Genomic DNA, 24,519 nt, shown 5'->3' on the forward strand with positions numbered 1-24,519 from the left:
CCCGCAGGGATATCTCCCTGTGACCAGGTCCCTGGTCACAGTTCCAACACTGTCCTTTTAACAGCTTCTTAACTCCTCCATAACTCAGCAACACACTCTTACTCTCTACTTCCAACTCACTAACTTTTGATCAGTGCTGTGCCTTATGTATCCTCTGGGGCTGACACAACTCTGACATCACTAACCATGGAGTCAGAGCCTGTGACCACTCCCATCCATACATAGGGCACCTCACCAGGGTGTGAGGGCAAACCTCCATGATTACTGCTGGCATGCCCATAACTTACCAGGCCTTACTGTCAACAGGAGAGATGACTGCAGCCATTTTACAGCATGGCTACATACGACAAGCTTTCGAGAGTATCCTCTCTTCCTTAGGTCACAATACTGATTGACATGGATTCCATGAGCTTAGAACACAGATGTAAAATCCATGATAACAATCGAAGGCAGACGAGGTAGAGAAGTCATGGCAGAGGGAATAGTAAATAAACAGATTGAGCAATGAATGGATCAATGGGATAGTGAGAACTATGTAGAGCATGTGGAGCATACATCCATCACCAGTGTGAAAGGGGTGGGTGTGCAGAGGGGGGTTGAATTGTAAAATTAAGGGAGAGGTGGGAAGAAATATTACAACTAAGTGAAAGTGAAGGAAATGGCGCTAACTCTATTAGTGTACACTTGTGTTATACAGTGAATTTTAAGTATAATCAATTGATTGTTAAACAATAGTGACGTGATCAAATAACGTGCAAATGATATTATAAAGTTCAAACCTCCTGCTCAAACCCAGCTGGTGGGGACTGGTTTCACTAGTCCCACAAATCGTCACTCTCCAGTTGTAATCCAGGGGGAGCATGGAGGGAAATAGAACAAAAGACAAAAAAACAATCTAAGTGCAGACAGTTTTAAATTGATGTGTAAATTCTGTGTTCTGTCTTGGCTCGTATGTGTTGCCTACTTACAAGATGTAAGTCAAAATCAAGCGGTTTTGACACACAATGGTCTCTGCTAGAAGGATTTCTCCACCAGGTAATGGGGTCTCCAACTCTCAGCTCAGCAGCAATGTGTATGCAAAAGAAATGATAACCATGGTGCAGACCAGTACAATATAAAAAGAACTCGACTTTATAGGGTTAAAAAATGAACACTTACAATAAAAACAAGTGGTTTAGGCATATGTCACAATCATTGTGATCAAGGAGAGAAAGTTGTTAACTTCAGGCTCACCCGCCTCCTCCGGTGTGACTTTGTGTGGACCACCACTCTCTGGGACTCAGTACCTCCGGCGGTGAACACCGTCTTCCAGGCCTTTTCTCCTTGTGGGCTCCCTCTCGTGTGGGCTATTCAGCTCCCATGTGTAGATGTTTACAGGCTCTGCAAAGGTCTTTACTTGAAGCTCCCTCTCGGGTGGATGGTCCCGCCTCACTGGCACTCCGATGCGTCACTTCCGCTCCGTCCCGATACGTCACTTCCGGTCGCGGTTGTGTGAGTGTCTGCTACCCACGCCCTGAGAGGAGAGAGGAGAGATTTGGTAGCAGACACTCACACAACCGCGACCGGAAGTGACGTATCGGGACGGAGCGGAAGTGACGCATCGGAGTGCCAGTGAGGCGGGACCATCCACCCGAGAGGGAGCTCCAAGTAAAGACCTTTGCAGAGCCTGTAAACATCTACACATGGGAGCTGAATAGCCCACACGAGAGGGAGCCCACAAGGAGAAAAGGCCTGGAAGACGGTGTTCACCGCCGGAGGTGCTGAGTCCCAGAGAGTGGTGGTCCACACAAAGTCACACCGGAGGAGGCGGGTGAGCCTGAAGTTAACAACTTTCTCTCCTTGATCACAATGATTGTGACATATGCCTAAACCACTTGTTTTTATTGTAAGTGTTCATTTTTTAACCCTATAAAGTCGAGTTCTTTTTATATTGTACTGGTCTGCACCATGGTTATCATTTCTTTTGCATACACATTGCTGCTGAGCTGAGAGTTGGAGACCCCATTACCTGGTGGAGAAATCCTTCTAGCAGAGACCATTGTGTGTCAAAACCGCTTGATTTTGACTTACATCTTGTAAGTAGGCAACACATACGAGCCAAGACAGAACACAGAATTTACACATCAATTTAAAACTGTCTGCACTTAGATTGTTTTTTTGTCTTTTGTTCTATTTCCCTCCATGCTCCCCCTGAAGAAATATTACAAAACATTCTGATAGTGTGTAAGAAACCTCATATCAGCATTAAGTCATCTTTTATTAGTGTCAAAGAACATTATCATTTTGAGTACAAACGTTTTGCGTTCTTGAGCGCTTTTAAACATTTTGTTGAGGATTTGGATTTTTACATTATTTAAGGAACGATCTGGCTGTGAGAAGTGATGTCCCACTGGAGTGCAGTATCTCCTTTCTTCATGGTGTGTTATTGTGTGTCTGTGTAGGTTCCATCTGGTTTGAGGTTTTTGGCTGGTTTCACCAATGTAGCACCCTTGGTCACATTTGCCGCATTGAATTATATATACCACATTCCGGGATGTGCAGCAGTGGTCTAGGGTATTTGGCCGCCACCAAACTGCAGCTGGTGCTCCGCCGCCATGCTTGTCACTGCCACAACGCAGGTCGCCACCACAACGCAGGTCGCCGCGTGACAGCTCCCCGCCATATAATTTATATAGAGCTTAATTGATGGATATAATGAATGAAGGATTCGTGAAATTTTTTTAGATTGTCATCACACTCTATCCATATAATAAATAGATGATCAATATATCAGTAATATTTGTCAGGTTTGTGGAGGCATATGGTTAGGCATCTCTGTTCAAGATTTGCCATAAAAAAATTGGCATATTACGGTGCCATCAGGGTGCCCATTGCTGTCCCCATTAGTTATACATATAACTTATATGTAGAACGAATTATACATATAATATATATATACATTTTACTTATGCATATGAGCAATGACTGGGAATACCAGATAGCCATTCACAGAGGGCTTCTGTTTTCCATTCTTACAGTACATATACATAATAACGACGAGATCCATGAGTGAGTACCAATGGCTTACACAGATCCCCCAAACCTGCTTCATTTGTCTGTGGTCAAACTGCAGATAAGGATTCTGGGTAATGGCATGCACCAGTAGGTGGCTGAGTCACATTTGAGCTTCTTATGCATTTAATTGTCATTTCCCAGAATCCCTGGCTGCAGTGGAAGCACTGTATGCTAAGAGATAATGGTGAAAGACAGGGTTGCAGAACTCTCTGAGATGTGAATGTGCTCACAAGTGGTATTTTTATTTTCTATGCATTTAAGACATTCCTGTTTTCTTAGAGTATTTGCCTGCAGTATTGGATAGTTTACGCATACATAATGTAGCTGGAACTCACAAAGCATATGGGGCACCCAAGCACCCTAAACTGGTATATTGTAACAAGCTGATCTCTAAAGTGCAATAGTCATTATAGATCATCAAAGCCCACTGGTGTGACCAATAGTGACCTTAACACTTTAGTTAATAGACCCCACAGATCACTGGTTATCACTCAGTAGTGTATACAGGGAGCAGAGCAGTGAATAAATCAGGCCTCCACTAATATAGCAATTTGAGCTGAGACCAGACCACATTCCAAGGGATTATCTGAATTTGTAACAGATTAATTTCTCATTTGTCTCGAAGCACAACAGCTGTCCACCAAGGCAGTGTCCCAAAAGTTCCCAGCAAAGGAGTCGGTCACTAAGGGACGCTCACATTTTCGTTTGACATGCTGTAATTCACTTCTCATTTAGGGGTTTATTATGGTTCCCCTTATACGGTGCACTCAGTTTACTGGTGCTCCACTGACAGCTGCGGAACTGCTTTGTTTTATACAGTGGTTATTTAAAGCATTTACCTTACACTGGTCATTATGCACCACTCTCTGCATACCAGATGTTCTCTGCCTTTGCCTGGTATTCTGCTATACAACACTTTGCTTTTATACTGTGCTGAGGTTACATACCATAAACATAATCAAACACAGGAAGTACAAATGAAGTACAGGAGAAAGATGCTCAGTAATACCAGCAAACAGCACAGATAAAGCAATGCCTGCTCCACATAACAGTGTTTTCTCACATACTATATTGCTCTGCATATGGGAGCCCTGCATAACAGAATGCCAGCATGGTCAGGGCATAGTCATGTTTAATGATGTATTAAGCACTTTCTCTGGTCTCCTGTGACCTTACATAACCACGGTCTCTGTTAACCCCTTCATTGCCGGGGGGAGTGTTTTACAACCGCCATGATGAGCTGTGCACAGCTGGCACTTTCTGTTCCCACGGCAATTTCACCAGATTATGGGTTTGTCATTTTGCCAAATGCACATTAAAGCAGCAATACTATTTTACTACAAAAAAAAAAATATTATTTTTTTTTTATTTGTTTATGTAAAGCGTGTGACAATGTATAATTCTGCATTCTTACCTAAACTGGCAATCGTTTGATGCTCCTGTTATAATTCTGCAAAAATACTGATTGTGTGACTAACATAATGACCGCTTTTCAGTTTCAATCAATCCTTCAGCAGCTACAATGTATCCTTATATTACTAAGGTAGCATTATCTATTGTTACAGTTTGCAGCTCAAACTGCTGGGAACATTTGAAACAGATTATCACAAACAGGAAAGTGTTGCAAAGATCTTGCACTCCTGGGGAAGTGTGTTAAAGCCTGATATAGAAATCAAAGGATGCTTTAAAACTCATTAAAAATGGCATTAAGAGTCGAATAAAAACAAACAAATAAAAAAAAAACAGTCACTATTATCTAATAATAAAGAACTGTTTTTTTTTAAACCCCATAGAATTTCACATGTTTTGCTCCTATAAGAACCAGTACCCTTTAATTGCTTCAATGCTGTAGGGGGTAATATATATATTTTTTTTTTTTAATTCCCACTGCATTTTAATGCAGTAAGACATACCAGCCTCCATTCTGTTTGCATTAAAATCTCATTATTAAACTAGCACAACAGTTTCACAGTGTGTTTGTGGTGACGGTAACCCAACTCCTTGCTGCATTATTACTCAGTCTTTTATTTAGTTACTGTAAAAACAATGATAAAAGAGCTGGCCTTTCTGTTTCGGGTCTAGGTTTACAAATGAAAGCACCAAGGCTTATAAACATTGGTCATGTTCCCACAAAACATTTCCTCTTTCCCCTTCTGCTCTATTTCTCCCCTCTCCTCCTCCTCCTCCCTGTTCCCGCTGCACTATTGCTGCCCTTTTCAGTGTGATTATACATGCCTCATTTGCACTATGAGCATGTTGAGCCTCTCTGCTTTCCATAGGACGCAGCGCTAATTGCTGACGTCCTTTATTCATACACACTGCTTAACTATAATAAGTTGTCACACATTGCTTCTAACAAATTAACAGCAGGAAGGTAAATAGTCAGAGGAGATATAAGGGCTGTAACTACATTACCGCTAAACTTCAAAATGTGGGGGGGGGGGAGCGGGGGGCCTGAGAGCAGCGGGAGGTCTGGCCGGCGCCGGAAGGGTTCAACTTCTGTGACAGGCTGCCTGGGGGGCTCTGTTTACTGCCGGACCCTCATGTAGCAAAGTGATTGGAGGAGCTTTTTGTGCATCCACCTCAATATTTGTCTTCCTGCCACTGTTTAGTATGTTGATACAGAGAACGGCAAAAAAAAAACCCTCCACCCCCCCCCCCCCCCACTCTCTGTACATTAGGTAATGAACGCAGAATCAAAATCTCCTCCAAGGCCTATGCTCCAATGGCTTTCATGCAGCTACCTCTTGGGTGGAATAGTGGAGCACCAGCTCTGGTTTTCAGCACAGCTTTCAGAGAGAAGATTTATGATGCTTTGTGTGGGCCTATTGCTCTAGAAAGTCTAAAGGGCCTATTCAGGTAGCTTCGATGTTATCACTGCAACATTGAATGTGTTGGCATGTTCCTACCGGACGGTATGAAATTTGTGTAAAAACAGTATTATGTAAGATGTGTCGCTTGGTACAAAAATGACATACTGCATAGGTTTGTAGTGGCTTTGCAGGGGGGGAGGAGTTACTAACTAAATACAGTAGGTATCTCCAGTTGTATATATGTCTCCTCAAATCTCCCTACAAATAAATTAGGGAGAGTTGCCTGTGCTGAAAAATGAACATACCTGAGGTACCATGGGAGATATGCTAAGTCTATTTAAATGAGTCACACATCATAAAATATATCCGTAAGATCAATCATTTTAAATAACCTTGTGATGAAAGGGGTACCAGTGTCAGACCCAACAGTATCAGAATCCACAACTTCTGCTATTGAGGGCAGCAGCTCTAGCATTGGAGAACCTGTCCACCCGTCCCATGTCTCCCCGCCCAACTCCCGTGAGCATGGCCGCGTGCAAACAAGCAGAGTCGACCTCCGTTTTCAGCACACTGAGTTGGGACTACTCTAACTGCGCAATACCCATCGCCAATCTGTAAGTGCAATGTGCATTTTTTAGGGTTTTTTTTATTGTATTAAAACCAGGTTACACTATGGTTTTGCCTTTGCTATATCTTTCCATATAACATGCACCAGTCTCTGAGAGGACATCGGACCGAAGGGATCTAAAGCCTAGCAGTATCGGTGCCTGACCCTTGTTCCTTTCCAAAGTGCAGGAAATAGTTTCAGGCGAGGAGGATCCTGCTTGTGCAGCCAACGCAACATAGACAAAAACATTCTTCAAAGTGCAGGTCTCCTCTAGGACAGAGGTACCAAGTACACCTCTACTCACAAGTTCATAATGCAATTCTCCATTTAATGTGACAGCCAAGAACAGAGGAGGAACAACATTTCAGGTCCCCCATATGGACCTTTCATCAGGTGAATGACAAACGTTCTTGTACTTTGTAACTCTGTCCTAGAGGAGACCTGCACTTTGAAGAATTTGTTCCTCCCATACGTTTGACTAAGAGGATTTTCTACATCGGGCCGAGGGGATTTCGAGCCCAAGAGTGTTGATGCCTGATTTCTGTTCGTCTCATATGCCTGATCAAGAATATTTCTTGTGTGTGTGGACCATTAGAGTGGGAATTTACCCCTTTAAAAAAAAAAATATATATATATTACACTATGTTTTTGTTCTTTGCGCTATAAGTTTGTTTTCTGGGACATATATCCTCATTGGCCTGTGTTTTAGACTGTTAGGAATTTTTTAGGAGTTTTAAAATGTTTTTTGGACATGCTCCTCCCCCTCCCTCCTGGGACTCTTAACCCCTCTCCCTTTCCTCCCCCCTGGGAATCTTAACCCCTACCCCCTCCCTTTCCTCAGGCAATCTTAACACCCCCCCCCCTGCCCCCTCCTCCCGATGGGCAATATACAATTCCAAAAGTGAAATAATCCGGGTTATAAATAATCTCGAAAGCCAAATTGTGAGGCAATTATTGCCAGCAAAAGACAAAATGCTGCATGTGAGGGTTCATGATTTCCAGCTATACGATAAATGCTCAGCAAATAATTAGTTTTTGGTGCCATTATTTTTCTTGGCTCTGTGATTGCTAAAACAAGCTCATCTAAACCAATAACTGCATCTACTAAACCACTGGCTTTTAAAATGAAAGTACTAATTTAACATAGACGTTGTCCTCACCCCTTTGGTTTATCAATGAATCATGATTGAAAAAAAAGACCCCCCAAGAGACACAGAACCGCGTGTGTCCCTGGGATGTGTGACTGTGCCTGTTACACAAAGTGAAACTGTCAGGAAGACACAAAGCAGCATGAAATCCTGCAGCAACAAGCTGGGTCAGACCCCCCCTGAGCTTGGCTCATACATTTTTCCTCAAACAAAAAAAATCACTAGAAGGAGAAGACCCTTCAACTAGTTCAATCTTGCCTAAAAAGGCACTTAAAGTAAATGGCAGGCTCTGTTACAGAAACACGCAGAGGTTCAAAGCACCAGATCTACTTTGCAAAAACTACTAAGGATATACAGAGGATCTCAAACGTTTTTTAATATATTGTAAATATATATATATATATATATAAATATATATATATATATATGCAAATATAGCATATTTGCTTTCCTGTGGAGGGTTTTTGTCACTTTTTTTACTCACCATAACTTAACTCAGTATATATATATATATATATATATATATATATATATATATATATATATATATATATATATATATATATATGTAACGGTGTTTCCCTGGGCCCTTCTGATCCTGACACCTATGTGAGAAACTGCCCCAGTTACATGTTGTGTGTCATGTGGTGCACCTGCTGGCTCACAGGACTCCTGAGTCTCCCGCTCGTTGGTATTGGGGATTTCACCATGACAGGTGTATGAGGTAGTGCTGAGTTCTACTCACAATTGGTACAGCGCCTCCATCCCTTCCAGATCCCCACGATAGCAGGGAGGAGTTTCTGGAAGAGAACTCCTGGGTGCATCTTCTTGCTGAGTAACTCCATTCACTGACAAGAAGGTTCTTTTCAGCAAGGGCATCTTTATTTGCATGGTACATGGCAGACTGCCCATCATAGCAGCTGACACTCAGCCGCACATCATTAGGTTGACCATCTCCAGGAAGGTTCCTCCTGCTTCTCCAATTTACTCAGATGTGTCTTTTCCACCTCTCCCCTAAGGGAGGGTCACCATCTGTGCCAGAGCCCTGGACACAGTGTGGAGTCAGCTTGTCACAGCACACTGCACTGCAGCAGACACTTGACCTGCACAGCCTTGAACTCAGACTCAGCAGACTGACTGACTGACTTGAACAACTAACTTTAGGAAGTGATGCGTAATATATATAGGTTCCAGAAAGACCCACCTCTGTGTCACTAACAGTGGACACAGAGCATGCTGTCACTTCCTTTGCTACAATCTTACACATCACAGGGGTTGAGGGCAAACCTCCATGATGACTTCTGGCAACCCAGCCCTCTTAACAGGAGTTACTGCACAGAATGAGAGAGATATGTAACACCAATTTTACACAGGGCTACATATATATATATATATATATAGTCTGAGCTCTTTAACAAGATGTCATCCATGGTTACCAAGTGCTGCAGCTTCCACCGGTTATCACTGGCATCTTTTGAAAGCATAGGCTTTTCATCACAGACCATGTGCAAAACCTGCCAAGTGTGGTGAGGGATTTGATGCAACTCAAAGAAAGGCGCACAACACTTAGGATACTACGATGACTCTAAATCCCGGTGTCAGCTCCTTGTGATCTTGGGCAAGTCTCTTTATCTCCATAGATTGTAAACTCACCTGGGCAGGGACTGTGTCTGTAAAAATCCTATGTATAATGCTGCGTACCGCGCGCTATACTGTAACTGAAGCACTTTGAGTCCCATTGGGAGAAAAGCGCCATATGAAATAAAGTTACTATTATGAAATAATATTTTTTACTGGAAACTGAGAGGTGCCACACACATACTGTATACTGCTGACACCAATCAGTTCCACTGTGCAATGACATTTATGCAGCCACCATTGATTGAGGTGTAATCCTAACAATGCATGTCCCAATCAGCGTGGATGCTCCTGAAGGGGTAAAAGGGATACTATTTGCATCTTGATAAATAGAGGCACACATGGATGAAATTGCAGGTAGCTAGGTCCTTCCATGAAGAGCAAAGCAATTAGTTGCTGGCTGCTCAGACAGCCAATGTGCTAATTACATTGGTGTTCTTCCTATAGGAGAAACATACGAGATATAGGCAGGAGAGAGCCATGGTCCATCAAGTCTGTCTATTCTACAACAGGGTGACAGAATGCCTCAGTGAGAAGAAATCCATGGTCCACTGAGTCTGTCCCTTCTACATGGCAGCGACATTGTTACATCTTACTGCAAAGACAGCACATAAAAGTTGCTGGTTGTAAATAAGCCACAGATCCTGTAAAATCTCTGGTTTTACTGAGGGTAAAGAGGGGAAACATTACGCCAAGCTACTAAAAACGGTTCACTTTAATTTATCTCTGTTGTGACGCACAAGTCAGGTGTAAAACGTGGCCCACGTCCACAAAGCTCTGCTAAGTCACTTAGCGTGACGTTAAACTGAGACTGACGGTGTATCTTCAAAGGACAATAACGTAATGTTAAGCTTTGTTATTTCCTGCAAAGAGCATTGCGGTTACTACACGGCCGTGATTATACCAAAAACCGCCGGCGGCTCCTAAAAACAAAATGCAGAAATCCTATTGAGGTAAACATACCTCGAGCGACGCGCGTGCTGCCTGGAGCTGCAGGGCGGCAGGCTGGAGGGCGGACATCAGAATTTGTTCTTGGCAGGCGACGGCCGCGTCACCTGTGCGGTTCAGTCAATGAGGGAGAGCCGCTCCCGGCCACGCCTCCGCCACGCCTCCCTGCCTCCTCCGGCTGCCTCCTGCCTGCAGTTTAACGTGCCACTTTGCCGGATCGCAGCGGTGACGTCACCGCATCGCGCTGCCGCTCAGCAGCTCCTGGTATAACCGTAGCCTGACAGACGCTAGTGATGATGAGATGCAAATGAGGCATTATCATAAGATGGCATATCCACAAAAGTGCGGTAAGGTTAACGCGGGGGCACAATGTTACGTTAGTTAGGTAATCATACCTACACGTGTGTTTCTCATGTCCACATCCTTAAATAGGACTTTTACAGGGTCTGGGTGGGGATAACGCCACAGTTAGGCATGTTATAACTAACCTAGCTTTATTTTCCTCTCCTCTCTTTCTCAACTTGAGTTAAAGACCTATTTTAGGATATGGATGGGAGTAATGCTGGGTCAGACTTCCCCATGAGGCATATAAACAGAAAAGGAAGTTCACATTCAGACCTGTAGTGTCGTACTAGGAGCAAAGCACTGCGTACATTTGCATCAATAGGGAGCGAAATAAATATTATTGATTGCAGGCTGTTTTAAGAATGTTTTGTTCGTTTAAGGACCAGAAAAAAAACTGGTACTTCTAGCTCTGATGCGGTTAATAATTTATATATAATTCATTCGCTTTTTGTTCTCTTTTATGGTACTACAGCGCTCCCTGGTGTTCAATCACAAGTACTGCCTCATGTATTGCCACAGGCACAGAGGAGTCTGTTCTGAGATAGCACTCACTGATGCACAGTTCATCAAGGTATTCAGAGTTCAATCGTAGCTTTCACTGGCGTTACAGCATTTTGGGGCTTATGTACTAATTTTGGTGCAAAATTGGGTGAAAGAGTATAATTTTGCTCTTCTTTGCATCAATGTATCAAGGTCTTTTCACCATGTATAAAGACATACCTACATATATGTCTGTCTGTTTGCGAACTAGGGATGGGGAACATCAAAAGTAGGAGGTGCATGATGCACAGATTATAATGAGATGTATCAAATTGTTTATCCCGTCCATCAGTGTAAACACATCTGGCTAGTCTGAGGTGATGTTAATTTAAACATCTGCGTCCTCTGTATGTTTCTGCACACTGCTGATGGATGTATAGTCCTGTGTCTCACTGTCCTTTACCTCCATTTATTGCCCTGTCTGTTTATCCCTTCTCTGCATCAACGGCCTTCAATGGCCATCTTGTTTTTACATCTGTGTTTAACTCATGGAATCCATGTGAATCAGTATTGCTGACCCGGGGAAGAGAGGAGAAACCTAATACTGAAGCACCCAGAATCTGGAGCTACGAACTTGTTACACATGACGCAACTTAAAGCACAAGATGCGCATTGATACATAAGACCCTTTATTCATTAGTTTGTGAGACAAACAGTAAATATGGAGGTCAGTAAGGGCCGTTTGAAAGGAGATGTCAGCATTTTAGCTGAAACGATGTCCACAAATGGAATGAAACGTATTGAGGTCACTTGACAATCTGCCATTCTGTGTTGTTGCACAGATGTTTGCTATTTTGTGCATAATAGAGTGAAATAAACGATTGTCTTATTATTGTAGAATAGGAAACTAATGCTGTTTGTTACACTGTGAATAATGGAGTGATACAAACATAACGGTGCTGTAGGAAACCAAGGTCCATGTGTTTGCTACAATAATCACAACGGAAAACATTCACTGAAAGGAATTCATCTGTTTCAGGGGCGGCCAACTCTAGGCCTCAAGGGCCACCAGCAGGTCAGGTTTTCAGAATATCCCTGCTTCAGCACAGGTGGCTCAATCAGTAGCTCTGTCTTTGACTGCACCAACTGTGCTGAAGCAGGGATAGCCTGAAAACTTGACCTGTTGTTAGCTCTTGAGCACTGGAGTTGGCTATCCCTCATCTATTTAATTGTATTGTCTAGAGCAGGGGTGCGTAAAGTGGGGGGCGCAAGATTATTCTGGGGGGGGGGCGCGGACTTCTACCTTATCTTTGGCAACGCAGTGTCAAATGTTGCCGCTGGGTCATGTGACGTGCACGTCGCCAGAGCAATGCGCATCAAATGATGCCGTGGGGGTCACGTGACGTCACATGACCCCACGCGTCATTTGACGTTGGATATTAGGTAAGGGGGGTGCGAGCATAGGGGCTGGCAGGCAGCGGGCGCAGCACAGAAAGTTTGCGTGCCCCTGGTCTAGAGCAGGGGTGTGCAAAGTGGGGGGCATGAGATATCCTGGGGGAGCGCGGTGATTACAGAGGCCTCTTCCCCAAGGCAATTAAATGAAATGCCGGGGGAGGCGCGAGGCTTCTGTAACTCACTTACTTGGTCTCAGATGCCTCTTCTGCGATGCGTCGCCATGACAATTGACGCCGCGGGGATCAGATTGCAATGCGTTGCCATGCCAACACGACGTTATGATGTCATATGACGCCACAAAGCTCAGAGCCGGTAAGGGAAGGGGGGCACGAGCAGGGGGGAGAGCTGACAGGGGGGGCGCAAACAGAAAAGTTTGCACACCACTGGTCTAGAGGAGGAGAACTTTGTAGATGTCACTAATTTGCCGTAGTACCATTTTTTTTAAAAGGACAATCCTGTAAAGAAAAATAATATTAAACTAACATTATTCCAGTGATAGGACAGGAGGTAATGCTGGTTAATGTTCCAGTAGCCATACTTACCTGAAGGAAATGTACATTCATTGTAGTTTGTGATTACCTTTTATACTTGGAGTTCTTCATAGATAATATTATAGTTTGCAGAGATTTAAATCCTCATTGGTTTCTTCTCCAAGACTAGAAGGGGGAAACTAGAAATGATGGATAGTGGGTTGCTCATTCCTTTAACTTCACCCACTATGATCATCGGGAAAGGTCATGATATAATAATATTGTGCTGGAATCATAAGGAAAGGGAGCAAAATTATGACAATGAGCTGATCTGTAACTCCCATAATTGAGACACATAATTGAGCCCTTTTCATCTTTCTTGTCCCGTCACAAATAACCCCCTCACGTAATATTCCTGACCCTGTCTATTTTTATGGGATGTCACGTGTGATTTCATGGTCAACCTTATGGCCACATTACATGACTTATGGCCACATTACATGGCTGATGTCCCCATTACATGCGGCTCTGACAATGGCCTGTATTCCACATGCTGTGAAGAACCTTCTCTGTGTCTGCAAAGCTCTAACTAAGATCCATTCCGATGGAGAACCGTCTTTATAGGACGTTTTAGTACATTTGGTTGCAGCCGTTTTGCCTCAACCAAGTCACTGGCAGCGCTTACCCGCCACTCACCTCCCTGCAGGGACATGTCACCGCCAGTCGTTTCACCGCCATTGTAAGCCCCTAAACTTACCCCTTACCCTAAAACCCCCTAATCTTAACCCCTAATACTAACGCTACCCCTACCCTAAAAAACCCTTAACTAAGCCCTTATCCTAAACCCCTTATCCTAAACCCCTTATCCTAAATACATTCCCCTAAACCCTTATCCTAATCCCCTTATCCTAAACCCTCTACCCTAATCCCTTACCCTAAAAACCTAACTAACCCTTTACCCTAAAATCACTTAACTCCTTACCCTAACTAGCAAAAACCCCTTACGTTAATTTACCATGTTGGCAAAAAGGCCGGCGGCAGAGTGTCCAGTGGCGGAGAGGCTGCGGCGTAGGGTTCCTTGGTGGCCATAGGCTAGCGGCGATTTAGTCACCGTGAGAGGGCTGCGACCAAATATCCGATTCCGTCAAAGCGTGTTGAATGCAGACCCGTGTCAGGCTGCAGCGAGCTTCAGTGAGTGATGCTGGGGAAGGAAGATAACGCATGTTGAATGCAGACCCGTGTCAGGCTGCAGCGAGCTTCAGTGAGTGATGCTGGGGAAGGAAGATAACGCATGTTGAATGCAGACCCGTGTCAGGCTGCAGCGAGCTTCAGTGAGTGATGCTGGGGAAGGAAGATAACGCATGTTGAATGCAGACCCGTGTCAGGCTGCAGCGAGCTTCAGTGAGTGATGCTGGGGAAGGAAGATAACGCATGTTGATAGAGTCATGTAATGTTGACATGACATCCCATAATAATAGCCGGTGTACGGAGTAGGGAGGTCACTGCCTTCCCGAACTTCTCTACTGATCTCTGACAATGGACTCAGTGTGGAAGCGATAATGCGCCTGGCTCTGCTTTCAACACAACTCATATAAAGTAATAATGTAGCCCTGTTAATGTACACAGCGCTGCACACAGCATTATAGGAACAATGATTCCATCTCCGTATAGCTTACAGTCTAATTTTTTATATTGGGGACATAAGGAGAAGAAGTTCCATGTTTACCAAGCAGTGTTATTCCTTAAGACATCTTACAGTCCTGCCATGCTCTTACCATAAGACAGTGCACATTTGCCTTGATTTTAATGGTGCAAAAAAACAAACAAAACAACAACAGAAACTCATTGACATTTATTTAATTTACTGATAGCAACTTTCCATTATGTTCTACAGTAAAGCCATGCGGCTGGGTACAATGCATGTTTATTTTTCTCTTTGTTCGGTTCCTCCCCTCCCCCCCCCAAAAAAAGAAGCCGAATTAACCGTGACTCAATCACTTCTCTTTAACACACAGACACAATTAACTTTACAAATACCTGCCCCTTATACTTTAACAATGCCATAGAAAAGTATAGAAGCGTGTGATAGTGTAAAGAGATGGGATTGACATAGTGAACACCAGCATTGCAGCAGCCATGTCAATGGCAAATCAGAATTGTAGGAGAGAGTTGGAGAAAAAAAAAGACTACTTCTTGGGGGATTTATTATCAAAGTCTTATAGCTGGAAAACGTTAGCAAAACGGGCACAAAAACAACTGCACCACATTTATCACAGAAAACAATACCATTGCATCTGGATGGATTTGATAAATAGTCCTTTTCATGGGCCACATGTATGTAGCGCCGGTACCAGTTATTGTACTTGTTCCAGTCCCGGCGTTAACTCCTATGCAAGTCAACCAGAGTTAACATCGGAATGGGTCCTTTTTGGCTAATGAGAGAAGACAGAGATGTCTCATGACATTGGTGATTCACTAAAGGATACAAGAAATATACCTGCCGCTCAACCAAATACAGCATAGATGTACAGTATAATGAATAGTATTCACATGGTGCATACAGGGAAGATAAGGAGTATCGGTACAAGAAAATGGTTGATTGAGAGAAATCAGCCAAAAAAAGAATCCCTTAGAGGTTGCACGCATGGAAGACAATGGTTGGGTGGGAAATGTAGTATCCCAGGGACTCAATATCCCTTCATATTGTATTGCACTTAAATCCATATAGAAAATAAAAAAACTTTATTGGTCATAAAAAGGGGAGTATATGGGGTGTGAGGGTATATATACACAATGTGACGATAAAACACATTGTGGTGTGGGAGATAATAGAGGGGGCAAGTGGATCCACAAATTATGCCCAGTTGGAGGAAAATGGAAAACGCCCCTAAAGAGCTTAATAATTGTTAGGATCACACGTAGCCATTTCAGGTACAATCAACCTGTATTAGGTATAAAACCCGAGTTCCCCTGAAGGAGCGAGTCATTCTCGCGAAAAGGTCCGTCGGTTTTAGATGGCGTCAAGACGGCGACACTGATGGTGGATTTGCGGTGCAAAGAGCAGTACGACCGAACTCGGGTTGTATGGCGATTGAATTGCATGAATATTGAGTGTTATCCTCCATGTGCATGCAGCCTATACTGAGAATATCCACCGCAGCTCTGCATTTTAGGGACACGGGTTCAGCTATATGCTGCAATGTATAGACTGACATAGAAACACTGCAGATAATAGAGGAGCACTACAGTTCTATGTGGGACTTACCATACTTAGACAGAGGATGAGACACGCACTCAATATCAATGGTAATAGAGGTGGGGTACTTAGCTGCCGGTGCGCTGGACCTGGGGAGCTCCTGTAGTCCCAAATGTTCCAGTACAAAGAATAAGAAGCAGGCACACGGTCTTACTCAAAAGGAGGTTTAATATGCCATAAAGTCCAACGTTTCGGCAGTCAAATACTGCCTTTCTCAAGGTGAAGGCTACCAAACACATGAAAACAGTCAAAATATATACCACCCCCCGTGATACTCACTCCTCCCATTCTGCCACATAACCAGGATGCCCACCTGATGACGTCAGAGCTACCGTATGGCGCCCCCCTGGCCAGGGATTTAGACCTAGATGTCTGACGTCACTAGGGGGCGCCATACGGTAGCTCTGACGTCATCAGGTGGGCGTCAACATCCTGGTTATGTGGCAGAATGGGAGGAGTGAGTATCAGGGGGGGTGGTATATATTTTGACTGTTTTCATGTGTTTGGTAGCCTTCACCTTGAGAAAGGCAGTATTTGACTGCCGAAACGTTGAATTTATGGCATATTAAACCTCCTTTTGAGTAAGACCGTGTGCCTGCTTCTTCTTCTTTGTACTTACCATACTTAACCCTATAATACCTAACAGTCATGAATAATGCTAGACCTCATAGTGTTAAAGATAACATTAATGGGCACTACTCTCTATTGAGATCAGGCACCTTTATTAAGGCTAAACACGTGGTTAGCTACATGACAGTTGATATATAGTTAAATATACCAAGCTAAGGACAAATTACACATCTATATGAACCTTTAATGAATCTAGTTCATTGTCCGAGGTTGTTATGGAGATGCAACTGTAAAGAATTCTACTTTCTTATCATTAAATATTGTAAACGCAATACTTAGGTAGAAATGAATGGACTGTAATTATTAGGAGAATTTATAAAAGCGATCTGGTAACGAGAGGCGGTCCACCTTCACCAAACCAGATGACATGCAGCTACACAGCTTTTCATTCATGTCCATCACTTTCAAAGTTCTTGCAGTCATTTCGGGCCTCGGTCCTGGAAGTGTAATTATATCCCAGTTTGTGATTCATTTTAACGAAGCAACAAGAGAGTTCTGTACAGGTGTAATGATGTGTTCAGAGCGTTTGAACCCCATGGGGTCTCTTCAGTACACCTAGAGACAAAATCTGTGAAGTTTCAAAAGCTTTGTACCCACTATTATACCTAAAAGAAAACGCTTCATTGTTGGCCTATTAAAAGGTAACACAATTATCAGTTTCACCATAGTATCGTCCCTTTACAAACGGAATCTGGAGAACAGTGGGTGGGCTTAGAGAAGAGACGTCCACTTTACAAATTGAAAGCAATGTATCGAGGTCAGTCTGAAAATGGCAATATTCTTAATGGAATTTTATCAAAAGGCATTAAACAGGGTGTGAATATACTGGGGAGTAAGTCAGTTTGCTGTATCTGAGCAAAAATGTTTCCCAAAACAGTGTGTCCTATGATGTTGGTGCGCCCACCAGTTTTCAACCTGATTTAATATGTGATCAAAAGGGATAACCATGCTTTATTCAAATGAAATACAGGTACTGTACAGCTGCAATAATTATTACCTTGCTTACAACAGAAGAGCTTAAAAATGTGTGTGTTAGGTTGATGACATTTGTGTGACTGTGTTAATGTGTTGAGATATGAGTGTCTGACCTAGGGTTGGGATGTCTGTGTTGGAGTGTTTGTGTGATGGTCTTTGTGTATCTGTTTTGTGGTGTGTGTGTATTGTGGTGTGGCGTTTGAGTGTCTGTGTTGCAGTGTTTGTGGTCAGTAATGTAGTGTTAATTAAACATAAGGATTCAGGTTTTCGGTGTTTCATTTTTGTGTGAAATCGATGTTTTCATTGTTATTTAAAAAAAATCTGTGTTTATAAGTGTTAATGGAAAATATTGGCACGTATGTATGTATATCTTTTTTTAAATATAGTAGCATATATATACATAGCGCATTACAGCAGTAATACACGTGACATAATAATATAACACATAATGCGAATAAGCGCTTGAGACAAAAATAAAATTAGAAAAATAGAGTCCCTGCCCCGAAGAGCTTACAAACTAAGTGGAAAGTAGGAAGAACGAAGAACATACAGAGACAGTAGGAAGGTGTTCTGGCAAGTGCGGCTGCAAGGGTGTATAGTATTAGCCACGGAGCTATCCAAATGCTTCGATAAGGAGGTGTGTTTTAAGGTGGGTTTTAAAGGTGGATAGAGAGGGTGCTAGTCGGGTATTGAGGGGAAGGGCATTCCAGAGGTTTGGGGCAGTGAGTGAGAGAGGTTTAAGGCGGGAGTGGGCTTTAGACACAAAAGGGGGTAGAGAGAAGACATCCTTGAGCAGAAGGCAAGAGACAAGCAGGTATATAGTGAGAAATTAGGGCTTAGATATAATGAGGGGCAGAAGAGTATATAGCCTTAAAAGGGAGGAGGAGAATTTTGTAAGTAATGCGGGATTTAATAGGAAGCCAGGAGAGGGATTTTGGCAGGGGAGACGCTGAGACAGATTTAGGAGAGTAAAGTGATTTTAGCAGCAGCGATTAGGATAGATTGTAGGGGAGATAAGTGAGAGGCGGGAAGGCCGGGCAGTAAAAGGTTACAATAGTTGTGATGTGAGAGAATGAGCGCCTGTGTTAAAGTCTTAGCCGTAGAGCTAAGTGTATCTTTGCAATGTTAGGCTGTTGCCAGGGTGAAGAGAACCGTGCGCTCACGCTCAGCGCGATCAAAATGATAACTCTGAATGCCCTCGTCCAGGGTGCGTGCGTGCGCGCGTGCGTGCGCTTGCTGCTGGGCGAGACAGACAAATTTGATTTGGCTGCTCGCTGATGCGTCACGTGAGCAGTTCGCCCAATGAGGGCAAACCAGCTCCGTGACATCATGGCCGTGACCGCTGTCACGTCCCCCCGCGCGCGCAACTAGCTGGCCAGAAATTGCCCGGCCGAGCAGAGTGCATGACGTCACGGGGCTCGAGCGCCCGCTCCCAGCCTGGCCGCAGAGGAAAAAAACAACAGGTTTTAGCTACATTGTGAATGTGAGAGGAGAATGTGAGGGAGGAGTCAAATGTGACCCCTAGGCAGCGTGCTTGTGATACTGGGTGTATAATAATGCTGCCAACAGTAATGTAGAAGGGGGCAGTAGGGCCGGGCTTGGAAGGAAATATGAGGAGCTCTGTCTTTGACATGTTAAGTTTGAGTCTAATAGAAGCTGTGGGAGGAACTTCCTCCAAGTTCAGTGCATCTGAGTGTGAGGTTTTGAAATAATGTATAACAAATCTTGAGCGGACCCTGGAACAGGTAAGTGAAAACATACAGCTGTGTATGCCTTGATTGTAGAGCTCATTGATAGCTCATTTATAGGTTACCTGCTGCCAGTATTATCAAGGGAACCCTGCCGGTGTAGATGTACATCAGTGTATTCGGCACATCCCTGTACAGCTGGCAGCAACCTTAGAGCATAGCGTAATCCTCCAAAGACATCGGAATAGACTGTGTACTCACATAGAAGGCTGTTTGTATGCCGTCCCGAAGGCGTGCGTGCAGCCGAAATGCAATGCAGGCGATAATCCACGTGGGGGGAGCAAAGCACAGCCGGTCCAGGAAGAAGCAATCCGGGGCTATGCAAATGAACTAAAAATATTATTTATTGTGAGTGTACAGCATGGTGGCGCAAGGATATACCTCTGACGCGTTTTGCGCTGGAGTAGCGCTTTTTCAAAGAGTATCCAGCTTAGTTATTACATTAGAATGTGGTGTTTATCTGTGCACTTTGTTTTAGTTTCCATACTCCACTGTGTTGCCTTTGTCGCTTACCTGTACCTGGGTTACTAAAAATGGTGAAACTCAATATAAAATGCTGCTTCATTTCCTATTTTTATCGGTTTTAACCGGAAGTGCAAGATAATCAGAAGGTGCTGTTTTTCGGTTAACACCGAAACCCGGAACGTCTAATCAGATGGCGTTTGTGTGAGCCCCATGTTGTGGTATTTGCATGTTTACGCGGTGTGTGTGTGCTGCTTCCATCTCACTGTTCTACGTTCTCTCTTCAGGGAGCATTAACAGAGGCATGGGGCTGCCGGCTTTGCTTCGTCCCTCTGCAGCCATGGTGCCGTCCCACCTGGATATCAACCCCTTCTTCTCCTTTCCTGTGGAGCCACAGCCAGCGATGGGGCTCTTCCCAAGATTCAACACGGTAGGAGATGCCACTTACAGTATGTGTACGGCTTGTGTACTTATGACTGGACAATGTGCATGTGCATAGCGTTGCACTCACTAATCAGGCTAGGAAGCCATTTATTGATCAACATTCACAGGGCACGTTTCAGAAATCATACATTATGCTGAAGCATCTGGTAAAGCTCAATCCCTAGATAAACACTGCAAATGAGGATTACTAGGGCCAGTGAATTCACTAACACTGGACTTTAATATCCATATAATACTCTTTTGGAGTAAACTACCCCAAGAGTCTACTGAACACTTGGTACTATTTAATAAATGTTTTAAACCCCATTGTTTTAACGAGTTTATCAATAAATATGTTTTAATTTAACCCACCATCTCACATAGGAACAGAGTGCTACATAGGGGTTCTGTCCACCTTCAGTGTTACTATTATTCCTGCCCCTCTAAGCACCATTCCCTACATCACTAGCTGTAGCGGGGGTATCTAACAAGTGTAAAGCTCAATATTTAACCTCTATGATGCATTATTACAGACCTAGTAATGGACATGCAAATGAATAAGTTTTCCCCTTTTTAACTTCCTCCCTTAACACAGATTGTTCTAAAGTGGTAGTCTGTTGCACTATTATTTTTATTATGTTTGTATAGCCTCTTGAATTAAATAGAAATAGCCATGTTAGCCTAGTGCAGAGCAAATGAGAACTTCAGTATTAAGTTACGTAGTTACATAGTTACATAGTAGATGAGGTTGAAAAAAGACGTACGTCCATCAAGTTCAACCTATGCTAAATTTATACAACAGATACTTTATCCTATATCTATACTTATTTATTGATCCAGAGGAAGGCAAACAAAAAAACCCAGAGTCATATCATCCAATGATATCTTATAAGGGGAAATATAAATTCCTTCCTGACTCCAAGAATTATCAATTGGATTAATCCCTGGATCAACATCCTTCCCATGTATACTTATTTGGTATACCCCTGTATACCGTTCCTTTCTAAAAAGACGTCCAACCTTTTTTTGAACAAATCTATTGTATCTGCAATCACAGTCTTCATGGATAATGAATTCCACATTTTAACTGCCCTTTTTTATTTGGACTAACAATTGATCTTATAGGACAAGCATTCCAGAGTTGTCCTCTCTTCCTCAGGTCAGCAATACTGATTTACAAAATATTCTAGGATTTTAACACAGATGTAAAATCCAAATCCAAGATAACAATCTAAGGCAGATGAGGTAGTCATGGCAGAGGTAATAGTAAATAAACAGATTGAGCAATAAATGGATAAAAGGGACAGTTAGAAATGTGGTGAACAGGTAGGACCATCCAGTACATCGATCAGCAGTGTGAAGGGGGTGGGTGTGAAAGGGGTGTGTGTACAGGACGGGGGGATGAGGGGGTTAAATTATAAAATGATCAGATAGGCACTTAATGCTTAATACTAATGTAGCCCCCTTTCCCCATGATTAAGGGTCTATGCGTGCTGGGAATTACCTGCGTAGCTCACAGGAGGCCTACGCCTCCGCCGCTGGGAGCCTGGGGTTGTCTTGTTTCTCGGGTGACAGCACCTCCACCTGGGAGGGATCCTAGCGCAGCAGGATAGCCCCTCACAGGAACTAATATAGTCAGTAATGTCACACACAGAGTATATAACAAGGGCATTCACTAATCACATATACTACAATACAATATAACTGTACCACAGTACAACACAATAATATGATAGGGTGTATATATATCCCCAAAGTACTTAGGGTGTGGGGGCTCCAATATCCCTGATGTCCTTCCCCAATGTCAGTCCCACCCAAGTGTAGGGAGTAGCGCTACCCCTGTGGACCATTGGTGCACGTTTACCTCCCTGGGAACTCCTGTTCCCAAATACCGCTGGCTTTAAGCAGAAGGATCCGTCTGATCCCACGACGTGAGGCCTCTAAAAATCCTTCCACTCCGAGTGCGTCCAATCACCGCGTGGGGTGAACTCCCACTGGAGGGTCTCACCTTTAGAGTCTCTGATATATATGCCTGCTTCTGGTTCCAGACCACAGGCCAAGCACACCGCGTTGTGTCGCTTACCGATGCTGCACCTGTCACTATAAGCTAAGGGTAGCATCCCTATCTGGGGCCTTCCTTATAGCACCACAAGCTGACAGGGTCAGGGGCCTATCGAGGACATAGGGGGTATCTGGCCTAGTCTGGGAGCCACTTGCACCCAGACACTACCTACTCCCTTGCAGTCCTTGCTCTGTCTGAAGCGTGGTGCCAAGTGCACCAAATGTATCTTATGTCCTGCTGTGCATCTAGCAGCCCTATTGGCTCTTACTTCCCATGTGTTGAGAAGCCCCTGGGGCTGCTGGGACTTGTAGTCCCTTGCGGAGCCTTTGTAATGGCCGCCACAACTAACAGTGCACTGCGCAAGCGCGAGGACCGTAGTGCGCATGCGCAAAAAGCAAGATGGCCGCCGCCTGTGCTCCGCAGTACCGGAGCGGCTCCCTGCACCTTGCCGGGTTCGTCCGCAGCTCCGGCGGCACTCGGACACCTTGGCAGTAGCCTCCCCTCCTCCCGCACCCGCATCGGAGGTAAGAGGGGAATACACTGATATGGTTTTTTTTACTCACTATCCAAATTATTTGTAATCTTTCTCCCTGTCTCTCTGTTATTTGTACAATTCAACCCCTTCTTCCCCACCCCCCTTCACAATGCTGATAGATTTATGGTTCGACATGCTTTCCACATTTCTCCCTATCGCTTTTATCCATGTATTACCGTCTGTTTATTTGCTATTCCCTCTGCCATTCCTTGTCTGACTCATCTGCTTTAGATTGTTATCTTGGATTTAACATCTGTGTTACACTTAGAAAATCTCTGTAAATCAGTATTGCTGACCTGAGGAAGAGAGGAGAAATCTGGAAATCATGTCTTATAATATCTATTATTAGTTCAAGGTAAAAAAGGTATTACCTAATACTGAAGTACTCATTCACTTTGCACTATCGCGTCCTGCAATTTTCCACTTCATGCTCCAAGTTCGACATTCATGAGCTCCACCAGTGCAACACACTGATAATACAGACCAACAAATTCTATTATACAAACACAAACACTAAACGCAAGCACACACATACAATCATACAAAACACGCAAATACCGCGACACACAAATAGGACAACAATTATTATACAAACTTTCTCACAGAAATACTACCACACAAATATCCACACACAAAATCACTATCACACAAACTTTCTCACAGAAATACTACCACACAAATATCCACACACACCAAAACACTATCACACAAACTTTCTCACAGAAATACTACCACACAAATATCCACACACACCAAAACACTATCACACAAACTTTCTCACAGAAATACTACCACACAAATATCCTCACACACAAAAACACTATCACACAAACTTTCTCACATACGAACACAATCACACAAACTTTATGAAACACAAATACTTCTCTCACAAATATCAGACAAAGGAAGCTGGCTATGGGCCTTTTCACCCCCTTAGATGAAAATGTTTTCACCATGTTTTAGTATTGTTAGTTCAGACCTCTGTAATCTCTCTAATTATAGTCACTGAACAATGGAAATTATGCTGGAGGCTCTAGACATACATTAAAATGGAAGCATCATATGCAAAAATGAGCAGGTACAATATAACAGTCATGCTCCATAGCATCTCTCATAGAGGAGAAGCACAAAGGGGAACACAGGTTTTGAGCTGCGGATGTCAACCAAAAAAAGATGATTTGCAAGTTGCTGATATAAAGACGTTTGCAGCTATTTTGCTTTATAAATCACGTGGAATTTACTCAGGAGTGAACTTCCAGACTCCTTGACATTTACATTGTTGATGAGGTTGAAAAAAGACATACTGTATGTCCATCAAGTTCAACTTGTGTTAAATTTAGATGACAGATACTTGTGCTATATTTGTATTTACAGTATTTTATTTCTTTCTTTTACACTTTCCTTTGTTGCAAGTGAAATCTCCTTTCCTCGAACCTTAAGAGATGGCCCCGTATTGTTTGTACTGCCCTT

General features: G+C 43.4%; 1 protein-coding gene and 1 long non-coding RNA gene across 5 annotated transcripts in view; one reads left to right on the top strand and one right to left on the bottom strand.

The window, feature by feature from the left end:
- Window positions 1–24,519, top strand: part of ZNF385A (zinc finger protein 385A) — a 213,205-nt gene that overhangs the window by 102,127 nt on the left and 86,559 nt on the right. For 3 of the 4 annotated variants that reach the window (XM_075591734.1, XM_075591735.1, XM_075591736.1), the window contains exon 3: window positions 20,317–20,459. In XM_075591734.1, coding sequence (XP_075447849.1) covers window positions 20,317–20,459 — 143 coding nt within the window. Of the gene's footprint in view, window positions 1–19,385; window positions 19,565–20,316; window positions 20,460–24,519 lie in introns of those variants that run through there. The other variant, XM_075591737.1, reaches the window with a different exon arrangement.
- Window positions 1,123–14,236, bottom strand: LOC142489996 (uncharacterized). Its single transcript, XR_012799970.1, has 3 exons — window positions 13,974–14,236; window positions 13,068–13,244; window positions 1,123–1,513 (listed from the first exon to the last, which is right to left on the bottom strand). It is a non-coding gene; the product is annotated as an uncharacterized LOC142489996 (long non-coding RNA).

The sequence above is a fragment of the Ascaphus truei genome, chromosome 3, assembly GCF_040206685.1.
Source record: "Ascaphus truei isolate aAscTru1 chromosome 3, aAscTru1.hap1, whole genome shotgun sequence".
Taxonomy (NCBI): Eukaryota; Metazoa; Chordata; class Amphibia; order Anura; family Ascaphidae; genus Ascaphus; species Ascaphus truei.